Source organism: Physcomitrium patens, chromosome 8, assembly GCF_059467195.1.
Source record: "Physcomitrium patens ecotype Gransden chromosome 8, ASM5946719v1, whole genome shotgun sequence".
NCBI classification, from domain to species: Eukaryota; Viridiplantae; Streptophyta; class Bryopsida; order Funariales; family Funariaceae; genus Physcomitrium; species Physcomitrium patens.
The window spans coordinates 5,053,907-5,067,806 of record NC_143417.1 but is presented as its reverse complement, the minus strand read 5'-3'; the positions used below and the strand labels follow the sequence as shown (position 1 = coordinate 5,067,806).

The 13,900-nt window shown below is 31.5% G+C and overlaps 1 protein-coding gene across 4 annotated transcripts; it reads right to left on the bottom strand.

The window, feature by feature from the left end:
- Window positions 1–1,013: 1,013 nt before the first annotated feature.
- On the bottom strand, window positions 1,014–4,361 carry LOC112286145 (uncharacterized). Of its 4 annotated transcripts, XM_024527778.3 has the most exons (5): window positions 3,684–4,361; window positions 3,360–3,408; window positions 2,773–2,850; window positions 1,673–1,825; window positions 1,014–1,519 (listed from the first exon to the last, which is right to left on the bottom strand). In XM_024527778.3, the coding sequence occupies exons 3-5, from the start codon at window positions 2,836–2,838 to the stop codon at window positions 1,319–1,321; spliced, it is 420 nt and encodes a 139-aa protein (XP_024383546.1). In that variant the 5' UTR covers window positions 2,839–2,850; window positions 3,360–3,408; window positions 3,684–4,361; the 3' UTR covers window positions 1,014–1,318. The 4 variants fall into 4 exon arrangements, with proteins under 4 accessions (XP_024383546.1, XP_024383543.1, XP_024383547.1 ...); XM_024527775.3 differs by lacking the exon at window positions 3,684–4,361 and having other exon boundaries at window positions 2,773–2,949; window positions 3,360–3,462; XM_024527779.3 differs by lacking the exon at window positions 3,684–4,361 and having other exon boundaries at window positions 2,773–2,939; window positions 3,360–3,462.
- Between the last annotated feature and the right edge of the window lie 9,539 nt (window positions 4,362–13,900).

The window sequence follows — 13,900 nt, the reverse complement described above, 5'->3', positions numbered from 1 at the left end:
TGAATTTTTCTTTTTCTTTTTTTTTAACACTTTTACTTTGCATGCAATATGTGTTGAATTAATACTTATGGATTTTTAAATTTTAGAGGTGTAGCTAGCAAATATTAAGATATTTGCAATCACAATAAGCTTTTATTATTTTGTACAAATTTTATCTTATGTATAGGTAAAATAAATAAAGTGCTGAAAATAGTAATAAATTGTTTAAACAATTTCATAATTTGATTGGATTCTTTTAGAGTCAAAAATTATTTTGTTGAAAAATTGTAACATTCATAGTAATATACAATAAATCAAACATATGAAATATACACATGTTCTATATAAAGTTGTTTCTAACTACTAAGTAGTGTTTTGTACAACATTAGATTATTAGATTATTACAGTGGTGTAATAGAATGCGTGTTTATTTGTTTGTTAGTTTGTTTTTTTATTTTTTTCTTATTAATGTTTTATATACCATTATCTAAAGAATTGCACAATCGTCTCAAATTGTAGTTCCTTTAATGGCACTCTTGACTCCATGTATAAGATATTAGGAATTAAGTTTGTTGTTGTATATCAGTTTCACTTTACTAAAGCATTGGGTATAGCCCATTTTTGTGTCAAAAATAAAATCATCTCAAATCTAAATAATCTTAATTTCAACATCAATGATGGTCTGTGTGTACCATTTGCCAACTGTATGATTAACTGCATGGAAATTTAAGCACGTCGTCTGATTTTCACCAGAAAACACGAAGAAAGTGCAAGGTCTAACAGGGCAAACTAAAGCCTGTGTAATTTTTTGGATGGTAAGTACTTAAGCCACAAATTACAAGTAGTAAACAAACTGGGTCATTAAGCATTTCTGCATGGAGAACCTATTTAAGATACCTCAAAGACCTGAATTATTCACATTCAAGATACGCAATAAAATTTAACATTGTGACCACATGGAAAACAACACACGCATATTTGTTCGGGATGGAACAGAAACGAAGGCGACCGATAACATCTAGCAGGCTTGAAGATCTGAATAAGTAGGTAATTCTATATCTAACTTTGCACAGTACTTGCTGGCAAGTGAAACAGCCAAGTTAACATTCAGCTGAAATACATCTATTTGAGGTTTACAGTCTGCTTCGGAGCAGAGTAAACCGACCAAAGTCTTCTGGTTAAGGATCTCTCATCCTACACTCGTTACATCTGGAACTGTTGATCTACATTAGCTAACCAGCGATCTGAAATTCAGAAGGCAATAAAGCCGAGCTATATTACAAATGCATCTATGAGACCTGCACCTCAAGAAACCAGAGGTTCTGATAATTTTCGGGTTCTACTCGAGAAATTTCCTGACCTCGTATTCGGGTGCACTGTGTGCTACGAGTAAGAATTTCTCCTCCAAGGACCGGCCCTGCGTTCTCCGGGTTGGAATACTCCCACCACGGAAAACAGAATCTCGTTCCTTGGATGCTGCAACAATGTCATTCCTGCGTCGAAGACTTGCGACTATCCGTGCCCTCCACAGTATCCCGTCCTGCGATGAAAATGTGATTTTGAGTGAGTGTGCTTCTGAGTACTCTCAATGCATACAGATCATGATATCCTAGCAGTGCAAAAGGAAAGCATATTACACGATTCAACTGTCAAAATGAGAGTGAAGCGCGAGTGACACCAAGATTTACAATACCTCCATAATGTTTGGCTCTGGTTGCGGGCACCGCACTGGTTGGTCGATCTCGGAAGGCTCCTCTGGCTCTTCAATAGGTCCAAAGGAGTCGAAAGGCGTATCACCTTGCACTACAGCTGCCGGACTAATCCTCTTACTTCCGACCCTGTCTTCCTGCACGTTGATCCAGTCATATTAGCAACTAGTGAACATGCTGTAAAAGTTACCAAGCATTTTGGACAGCAATAAAATTGTGTCAGAATGAAGAGAGCAACAAGGGGAGGGAGATTATCCTATGGAGTTCAGACATGCGTTATAGGAATCTAGCCGATTATAATTTTCAAGTCTAATTCTTGAACTGCCGAGCAGTTTTTACTGTAGCAAGGGTAAGCATGTTTCTCATTTATTCTCGGGACTTAAACTTAATGAAGATTAGAATAACGACTTGCAGGCTTAGTATAAAACGGCCGTTCTAAGATGCAAATAGGTTTACTGACTGTGTTTCAATCATAACTACCTGCTTCGATATAGTGCAGGTATTGGGTGGCGAGCTGTTAGTTTCAAGGTACCAAAAAGACGTTCGGAGGAATCTTATCATGATGAAAGAGCAAACAGACTATATAACATTCTTTATTCTCCGATATCCTTAGGTCTCTCCGCTCCGAGAATCATATGACTAAAAGCAAACTAGCTCGCTTTCTGAAGGAGCCTTTGCTATTGCAAAGTCCTTGACATGTTTCTGATTTGTCAATTGAAAGGCATTTAGTAGCTTTGGAGGAACAATTGGCAAGTCGAGAATACAGCTCAAAACAAAAAGCCACAAAGAATCCCTCCCTCGTCTACGGAAGGGGGATGAGTAAGCTGTGTCAGGGAAGAAACACCATTCCTCTAGTCAGTATGCAAGCATTTAACGTTTAACCCGCATTCGAATGTGGCTGCAAACTAGCGAAGAAGAAAATACTCCCTCGCTTGTGGGGAATCAGAGACTAGCACATGCAAGTGTCAAGTTACACACCTACACCTGAGGGCCTCACTCGTGATTTGAGAGGAGCATAGAATTCAGAAAACTGCTTAAAGGATAGAGTGTGTCCAGAACTGAGAAGAGGGGAACGAAAACTGACCAGGAAATGTTTAGAACGGCGCGTCGCAGCGCGTCCGCCAGGAGATTTCGCATAGACTCCCACCATCTCTCCACCACTCTGGAGTATTGGAAATGTACCTTAAGTGCCTTTTCTCCTTCGACACATAAAATTATAGTCCCTCACAGAAAGCCAGAATCACCCACCATCTACTCCAAGCTATCAAACATGGACTGCATCAGCTATGAATCGCGCTTTGCATTGCCACAGTCGATAGACAGCGTTCGCAATTAATTGTAACATATTCGAAACAACACCCAGAAAAAGACGAAGCACCGACTGTATACAAATTTTAAGCAGTACTGCTACTACTAAGTGCCAAAAACGTCAAAAACTAATCGATTCAAAATCTCGTCCTATTCCTCGACTTACTTCACTTTCTAACTTTACAACAAAATCTCCCACCTAACAAAAGGCTATCATGAACATTAACTGAAATGGACAGCTTCTTCAACATCAGACCAGATCCAAGATGACAGACCAGATCCAAGATGACAGACCATACACGCACAAGCACCACGAACGCAGCAGTAGAAACGAGAGATGTTGATGAGAGAAGGTAGACAAACCTGCACAAGTTGTTGTCCTCCAACAACTCCAGTATCCGCCCCTTAATGACTACATCAGAAACAAAAGACGAGTGGACAGGGACAATGAGCCAGAAAGAGAACAGTGAAACGAGATGAATTTCATGACTTGTAGGCTAACTTGTAAGCTTTGCCAGAAACCCCTCAAGACTACAGCGATTGCACCGCCCCCTCCAATCATCGAGCAACCCCCCATGCTACAGAACCTATCTGCACTGAACTTTTCTCCTCGGTACGGTCAAATGGAGTGCAAATCCAGGATAAAACATCGGTCGCATGCACTACTGTGGGAAAAGTGAGCATCACCTTTTGCACAGAAAATGATGTAATGGTGTCAGAGCCTCAAAAACTGCAACCATTGAACCTCGGACCCACGCTATCATCACCCGAAAATGCTCAGAAAAGTCGGTACCATATTGTAACCGACGAAAATCCTCGCCAAAAGTCACGAAACTGAATCCTCCGTCAGCCCTCGCCAGTCGCATAAGAAATCCGCAACGTACACACGGTGTTCTCGCGTCTCTCTCCCTCAAACTCCCTTTCTCACTCTACGAAGAAAAGTTCCATTGCTGTCACACAACTATCAGCAATAATCATATTTATAATTACTGCTAAGTAACTCCTTCCAAAATGCGGCAACAGAGATCATCGCTGCTGCTGCAAGGAGTGCCAACGTTGACAATCATTGCCAAAAGCCAAACCTCGTCATAATGCCCGCGAGCTTTATCACACTCGCACTTCAGCCTTTGCCTTTGCTGTGCCTTTGAATTCGGTTTTGTGTTGCTTTGCGAACCCCCCCCCCCCCCCCGGTTGGCTTTTGTGCATGAGGCCGGTGTGTAATAATAATAAATCAGGTGGGCAAAAGCATGCGTGCGTCCTTGCGGTGGTGCCCCTGGCTTGTGACTGGCTCCGAGTCGTAGGACAGTGAATTCCGCAATGAATTGAGTAATCCTCCCGCCCTTCCCCGCCCCGCCCCCGCGCTTCCGAAGTAAGATCGACAAAGATGATTGCTGGATGCCTGTGACGGGTTGAGCTGCGGGTCGCAAAGGCTCAAAACCCGGCCGACGCCCTGATGGCCGGGTCGGCTCCCTCCCCCTCCATTGCCGGGTAAAGCTGACACGGCCCGGGATAGTACCACAACCACCCCCTGAAAGACACCGCAGCAAACTCGCAACACAACATCGTCTTCCAAAAGGTATCGCCGTGCCCATGCTCATGCCCATGATGGTGATGGCTCTCTTTTTCTCTCCTCTCTCTCTTTCTTTCTCTCACAATGGGAGTTTTGGGCGGCGGTCAGCTTGAAAACACGTCGGGCAGCTCACTTGGGGCAGGAGGGTCCTTGCTTTTTCGAAAAAGTTGATGGTGAAAAAGGCAACGGGAATGAGTTAAAGCTGTTGTTGTCCCTGGGGACAATATATTTTTCTGGCATGGACTTCCCAGTTGTTGTGGTGCAATGCAGAAAAGGCATGGTTCTGACTATACCCACAATTTTAAATATTATTAATATTATTATTATTATCTTTGCTTTGAGAAAGAAAAATCAAAACCAAAGAAAAAAGCTACTGGAGTGAGTGTGTGTGTGTGTTTTAAATATGCATCTGTTTGTATAGTTCTCCTTTTGGTGGGTGTGGCCAGTACAGCACCATTGGTGAAGGAATCTTTGTTTTCAATGCCTTTTTCATTGGTGTGGATTATCAAGGAATGAACAACAATAAGGCTACTTAATGGACGCTTTTGAACCATTCAACCCTCCCTTCTTCCCTTTGTTTTTAGTTTGTGTGTTGTTGAAATGTATTCCGAGAGTTGTAAAAAGGATTGTCTGATTTTGAAATGAAGGATGTGAAATATTTATGAATATTGTGCTCAAATCCAATTTGGTGCCAAAATTATAGAGTCTAATCCCTCAAAAAACATGCTTTACCTTTATTCAAGATAATTGCATTAGAATTGCTCAATTTTTTTTATAAAATAATTGTGCTATTATGTTGTTTCTTTTTGTTATACATCATTCAAATGGTTCTTCTATGCTTTTGCATTGCCATTGACTATGTATATGATGTATATGTCAAGGGAAATGTTTTCTTTTGCATCTGGTGATGTAGATATTTCTTCAAAAGAGATATTTAACATCTAGAGTTATTTTTATTTATTTGGCTTCAATGTATAAGTTATTAGTTGTTGTTTAAAACACACACACACACACACACATATATATATATATATATATATATATATATATACACATACATACATAATCTTTGAAAAAACAAAATTATTTTTCAACATAAAATTAGATCTACATTTAAATTTAAGTAAATTTAACAGAAAATAAAAATAAATAAATTAGTATGAGTTACTTTAAAGCCTTCATGAATTGTTTCAAAGTCATCATTAATCACTTTTGTAGTAGTGTGGTGCTTGCAATTGAATGTAATGTTTATCTACCATGTCATGCATAAACAGACAAGGTTGTCCATATTTGTCCACTAACATTCAGTTGAAGTTTGACCTTAGTGCCAACCTTGAACTTTGATACTAATATGGACAGTGACATAATATATAGGATGTACAACAACATTATATAAGTTTCTCAAGGAAAAAGAAAACTTTTAAAAAGATGAAAATGAATCAGATGGAAAGGCATTCGAATGGATGTGTGAGTGAGTTTAAATGCATGAACAGTAGTCATATTGTTTTATATGTAGCAAAATTGCTTAATATCATCACTGTTTTATGTTTAATTATTTTTACTGCCTGCTAAAAATGTCAAAAGGCTTCTGATTTTGCAAAACAAACAAACCAATATGTCGTGGCATGTTCTTTTAACAACATAAAATACTATGCATGTGCAATTGATTTCTCACTAGATTTTCTCAAAATATCATCTTGAAGAAATTCATGTAAATAGAAGTAATATTGAAGGTTTTTAGAAGTATTAATCTCTCTTACTTTATTCTATGAAGTAGATGGTGTAGTACCATGTTTTAGACAAGTACAATCAGTGGACTAGTGATTGCATTCTCCACATAGTTTTTTTTATACCAAAAACTGTTTGCAGCCAAAAACTTTAACTCTGAATTTCTCATGCTACTCTATCGTATATGTAAACAATACGAAATACAAGAGAGAATAGATGAGTCTTCTATCCAACATTATTGCAACACTACATTGATACATCCACAGTGATTTGGTGATAGATGTAGAGTATGAGGATGAAGAAATTTGAATGAACGACTTCATCCACCAAATACCCTATTGTCAAGTCACTGCTCACAAACCCAGCAGCCAATTATTTACAACAAGTATAAATAAAAATTAAATACTCTACCGTACATACAGGCAATGGTTTAGTAGGAGGACCCACAACTGGGCTCTAATCCAGAGAAGAAAAGGGAATCAGGACGATTCTGGTCGCTTCGGAGGGGTCCATCTTTCCATTCCAGGAATGGAAAAGAGTTGACCGCTCCTCGTCTTGTCATCCATTTCTGGAAGGATCCTGATTCGTCATGGCTATTTGAGATAAAGATAAAGAAATCATTTCAGAACCCAACGTAAAAGAGACGAAGTGAGTGCAACCGCACAGATCAACCACCCAATTCAAAAACATAAACAGGATGCCATGAACAGGAAAAGAAAAAGCAAAAAGGCTCTCAGCGTGACCTCAAAAGGGTGTTTTGTGTGGATAAGCTCTGGGGAACGCTGCTCCCTTCCCAAGGTTTGTGAGGGCGGGAAATCACGTGGATGGACGGATGAAGATTGGATACCCTATCTTCCATCCGTTTCATTTTCTATCCATCCATGTGAGCTCATTCTAATCTGTTGTTGAATGGGGCCTTTTCTTTTAGGTCTTGAATGGTTGGACGGATTTGGTCTCCTTGAGGCTTTAAGTGATGTGTGGGCTTTTTTACACATGTTCATACATGATGCAAAAGCTATAGCTCTTCTGTGTGAAAATGGAATAGAATAAGAAAAATTGGAAAAGTAAGAAGTGTTTTTAGAGAATAAGAAAAGTTTTTAGAGAATAGAATAAGAAAAGTTGTGAAAGTGAAAGTGAATAATACTTGAAGTACATCATGAACCTGCACATGTAAAGAGAAAAGGAGCACAAATCATTAAGCAGGAATGATATAAGAAAAGGTTATGTATATTAAATTCCTATGGAGACTCCTTTTGAAGGAAAAGGGGAGGGGGGGGGGGTTACAGAGGGGTACATTTGCCCCCTTTCTTCTCACAATAAAACTAATAAATAAAAAACACAAAAAAGTTGTTTTGAAGTCTCAACAACACCACCCAACTAAAGCATGGCACATCATGAACATCCAGCACAGTCTTAAATTCTTCTCAATAATATTGATGATAATCATACAAGAAGTATTATAAAATTCATTCAATACTTTGAGAAAAGGGGTAGTCCACTCATAAAACTTTAGAAAGTTTTACAAATTTATTACTTAAAGAAGTTATGTGCATATATTTTTCAAAATGGTAATGATTCAAGGACTCTCCCACACTATTTGTAGGGGCACTGCTGGGCCAATTTTTGCACAAGTACTCTTCCACAAAATGTTGCATTTGTTCATGTATGATTCATTCATTTACACATGAAGCTTGTGTTCTCCTGAACACCACTTTTTAAGCATTTTTTTTTAATTCCAAAATATGAAAATCCTGCCCACAATTTATTTTCTTTGTAAAGATAAGCTGAACAGTCAATCATAAATGAGTAAAAATATTAGAAAAAAGTGTTTGAATGGAAGATCAATTGGCATATTTCTTCCTTTTTAACAGAGACATGGAAGGTGGGAATGATGAGTAGATTGTGGTCTTTTATTTTATTTTATTTTATTACGTTTCTTTCTTTTTGCTTGTTTGTTAGTGAATAATCAAATAATGAAATGAATAGAACGACATTAATCAGTTGGGTGTTCAATGCAATGAAACTTGCTGGTGTTGCCACAATTGGGATTGCATAGGAGGATGAATATTTATTGCACCTTTTAAAAACTCTCAACCATTCTTGATGAATGGAATGAATAGGCTCACTATATTGTAGAAATATACCATTAAAATTTATTTTCTACATATTTCTTGAAGATAAAAGCTATGAAATGCAAGGTAAATCTTGTGTTTAAGTTACATAATAGTTAAGGAAGAAAAATTCATCAACAAAAAATATACAACAAATTGTGTTTTTTTTTTTTTTTTTTTTTTTTTTTAATACAAAAACCAAACATGTTCATCAATATTTTATTTTATGAACGATATTTTTTAATAGAAGTTAAAATTGAAAGAAAAATTCATCTCACATAGTAGAAATGAAGTAAATTTGATATTTAAAGATGTCTGTATTGGAAAAAATACAAACTTGATAGTACTAAGATATAGTTAAATTTAATCCAAAGATGTTCTATATTTCAATGGAGGTTGTTGTGATTCTTGCAGATGAAAAAAAATAAAAATAAAAAATAGAAGCATTTAAATTTTTTTCATTATGAAAACTGGATTCTAAATTAGTTGTGGTATACAATCACACAAATACTTTATTCTAGTTAAGTAAAATTCATTCACTGAAAATAATTTTTAGATTTTTTTAACTTTTTAATATTAAATTATTTTAAAGATGGTATAAAAGGGAACCATTTTCTTGTATTAATAATTTCATATTAAATATTAATTACAAGCTTAGTTATAATGTTATATAATTTTAGTGCAAAATATAAAAAATAAAAAAAGCATAAATATATATTTTGAAGTAAATTTCTCATATTTTTATTTTAAATTATATATATGCTTGTTTTTATTTTTTATATCATATATATATATATATATATATATATATATATATAAAGTAAAAAATAACTTTAAAAATATCATTAAAGTGATAAATTTAACTTTAGAAATTTAAAATTCTTAAATTAAATTCAGAAAATTTATAATTACAAAAATAATAGGTTAAATAAGTAAGATGGAGGTCCACATTATTTGGAACGGATTAAGATTTAGTGTTTATTTGGTTGTGTTTGGACAATAGTTAGTTTGGTATTATCTTATAAATAGAGGAGTTAGGTAGGAAGTAGAAAAGTTGAATACATATACATGTATAGATATTAGCAAATTTTTGTGGATATAATTGTGCATAATATAGATTAAAAAAGATATAGCTATATCAACAAAGAAAAAACACAATGGAAGTATGAACTATATCAAGAATGGATAAAGAACAAGATATTATAGAGGCAATGGACATGTTGCATACAAAAAGAATAGTACATTTTTCCAAGAGTATTTCTATTTTAGTAATATTATTAAACGTAGCTATAGTTATGTCAATTTTTTTTAAAAAATAAATAAGTCCAAAAGAAATTTTAGTAGATCTAAAAATTTAAAGTTAAAATTAAAAATATCTCTAAAAGTGTCTATATATTCCACCTACTTCTTGTTTATAGATTTTTTTTGTATTTGGTTGAGTGGATTGAAAAGATTAAGAAAATATGAATTATTTTTATAGTAAGTGAACAAAATATCACTAATATGGAATACAAAAATAATATCTTAGTAAATAAAGTAGAAGATATGTTCATAAAAAATATACTATTAGTAATATAAATAGAAGAAACTTGACAAACAACATCAATTGAAAAAATAAAAAATCAATGAAGATCTAAAAAAATTCTAAAAAAGATAGGTCATATTATACAAACAAGAAACAAATATTTATCCTATTACAATTGAAGAGAATATTTTTAATTTTTTAATTTTTTATTTATTTTTTACCTTAGGTGAGTTTTAAGATAGATAATTAGATTAATATATATACTCACACATAAAAAAATGATTTAAAATAAGTTGCAACTAATAGAAAAAAGACATGGAATGGAGTGAATTACATAAAGTTAAATATAATTTTATATAATATACTTAGTTTTATGATCTTCTTAAGATTCTTACTTTATATAATTATAACTAAAGTAATATTTAATAATGTAATACTTTACTTATATAAAAATATAAATTATATAATACAAGGATTTAAAATTTTAAAAATTTTCTATAGTCTTATATTGGTTATTTTATACTTGAGGGGGTTTTTAAATTATATTAACCATTGAAACATATTTGGTGTTGAAAGAATAAATATTCTAATTTTACTATTTATTAAGCTATTAGTTTTTAGTGTAGAATATGTTTTGGAAAATATGGTTTTATGAATTGTTTTAAAACAATTTCAAGAGGTTTTATTGATTTAATTAATATTTATATATTTTTTAAATTTAAAATAGATAAACAAGAAAATAAAAAATTATACAATATTTTTAGTAATATTCAATGAATCATTGGATATAATTAGAATAAGATAGAAAAATTTGTGGTAAATCTATATATATTAAAAGGATCTTAAGTTGTAATAAAAATATATGTGAAATCTTCTTAAAATTGTACTTTTTCTAAAAGATTATCTAAAATCTAAAAGGTATTACTAGTACTCTTGGAATAATAGAAAAAATGGTCTTTGAGTTCTTTCTATGTTTTATAGATTCTATTTAAGTACAAAACAAATTGATATAAAAAATATAAATCACGTTTTATAATTGACTTGATATTATTTAATCATCTCTTAGTTGAATGGATTATATAGTTACAAAATTCAAAACCTACATTTTGTTTTAAGAAACCATGAATAGATTGTGACTAGTTTTTTGAGTATGTAATTGTTTGATTGCATCTCTTTTACTTATTTGGTGCTTGTTTTTCTTTGTTTTTTAATAATTATATCTCTTATTTTAGCACTAATTATAAAAAACTCTTAAATGATTCTATCTTGTAATTTGGATTGAGGACTAAGTTTTATCCTCACAATTGGATAATATTTTGCTTATTGAAGAAATTATAGATTATGCTAAATTATAAAAATAACTCTTATTCTTACTTATAATTTATTTTCAAAATATTTTAAAAAAATATTATAAAATTCTTTTTATATGCTATAGAAAGATTAGGCTTATGTATCTAATTATGTTTAATAGTTAAACATAATGTTTTGAGACACAAGTATAAAATTTGGAATATTTTTTTTTTATAATATATTTTTAAATAAAAGAAGAATAAAAATAATTATCTTTTGGTCTACTATCTTTTTGTTATAAATAGAAAAATTCTAATAAATTGGTTTGGTCCTACCACTTACTAGTAATACAAAAAAAATATAAGACCTCAATAGACTAATGGCTTTGGATAGATTTTGGCTTTATTTGATTATTTGAATAAACTTCTAGATATTCTATTTGGACTATCTTAAGAAATTGATAATTTTCAATGGAAAGAATAAAATTTAATATTTAATATTAAATATATATGTAATATGAAAATTATATTAATTAGTAGCATCTATCTTTGTTTTTTTTACTTTCTTTTCTTTAAATAAGAAAGTTTTTTAAAATCTATTTAAAAAACCAAGACATTGAAAAAAATTATATATAAATATAATTTTTTTTTATCTAAATAAAAATATTTTGGTCTATAAGTTACAAATTTTTTTAAAAAATAAAGATCTAAGAATTATTGATATTAGAGAAGTAGTAAAATTCTTCTTTATTAAATAGATTGTATATGTGTTTTACATCAAAGTATCAAGTATATAACAATTTTTAAGTTAAAAAATAATCAATGCTAAATCTATTGCTTGAAATAAGTGATGGCTTAGTACTACATAGATTTTGACATCTAATTATGAATAAAAAATTTCATTAAAAAATTAGAAAAAATTAGAAAAAATATAGACTTCTACTAAGTCTTTTATTCATCTAAATATCCTAAAATATTTCTATAAAGTTTCTAATAGATTTTTATTGTGAGATTTAATTATTTTTACTTATAAATATTTATATTTGATATAAAAAGGTTGTTATCTTATACTCTAAAGATCTTCACATAATTAAAGATTTACTTAGAAATATTAATAATTTTTTTCTTTGATCAAGCTGGAGAAACTTACAAATTAATTCTATTAATATAAACATAATTTAAAATATATTTATCTTATTTTTTTATAAATAAATAGAATAATATAATAGAAGATGGAATCACACCTCATAAGACCAAAGATTAGATAGACTTTACAAATTAAAAGTTAGCCATTTCTTTATATAGTCATCCAATTTCTTGTTAAATACATAAATGCTAAAGAAAATACATGGTTTATTTTGCCTATGTATACCAAAAATTACTTATATAGTGCTAATATGCAATAAAGGCTCCTATATTATAATAATAAATTTTCTTTCAAACAAAATAAATACCAAATTTAACAACCAAACTAACCAAGTAGAAGACCTCTAATTTTTTTGAAAATAGCTCTAATATTTAAAATATAAAATATTAAGTTAATAAAGTATTAAAAAATTAGACTTATTAATAAAATAATATTTAATTATATAGAACTAATGATATATATATATATATATATATATATATATAGAGAGAGAGAGAGAGAGAGAGAGAGAGATTATTAATTTATAGTAACTATCTAAAATTTAATCTATAAACCATAAATAAATAAAAAAATCTTAAGAGATTTTTTTTAATTGGGAAAATATATGATTTAAGCTCCAAACATAGAAAGAAGAAGTATTTATATAAATTGTTTGTTACAAAGGGGTGAATTTTAATAAATAAAGATTATGGTATATTGTGAATATTAACATCAAATGCTCTCTTTGCTTAGTTTAAAGGAAAAAAAAAATATCCAAAGATTTAAGAAGTCTACAAAATCTTAAAGGATTTAGAACTAGGCTACATCTTAGTTGTTTAAATTAAAAACTAGAGACCATAAAAACTACTCTTACAGAAATAAATTATATTTGCATTTTCTAACCACCCAAATTTTAAAATAAATATATGTAGGGTTATTACTAAAATAATTGTATTCATGAACTATTGAGATCTATTGAAATATATTTACATTCTACGTAAAATATGGAGTGACCTCCATTCTAGGAAAATAAAATGATTAAAATTAATTGGATATGGACAAATCTTATAAAAAATGACATGCAATAAGATAGAAATATAACCTAACATGAAAGAAAATCTTCCTTAGAAACTGGGACAAAACAAAGATGGAAAGAATATGGTTGGGGTTAAATCCAATATAACAATGAAATGGAATTTAAAAATGCCCTAATGCTGCTTGAATTTTTTTATTGGTTTGTAGCTCTTATATTTACCTTATCAAAATGTGTTAGGATAAAATTTTCTTTGTCTTATAATTTTCTACATTTAGTCAAAGCAGTGGGTGTACCCGTTTTGAAAGATAAAAACAAAAACAAACAAACAAGAAGAAGATATTTGGTTTTCTGCCATATGCGGCTGCGTGCGTCGCGTCTGCGTCACTTTCTGCCGTTAACAGACGCGTAAAAACGCTAGAAGACGCCACCGAACGCAAACGGGCGTCAACCACTACGTTGTATTTCGGCTGCTTGAGATTCACTGTCCAGCTCCGATAGTTGAGGTCAGTATTATATATA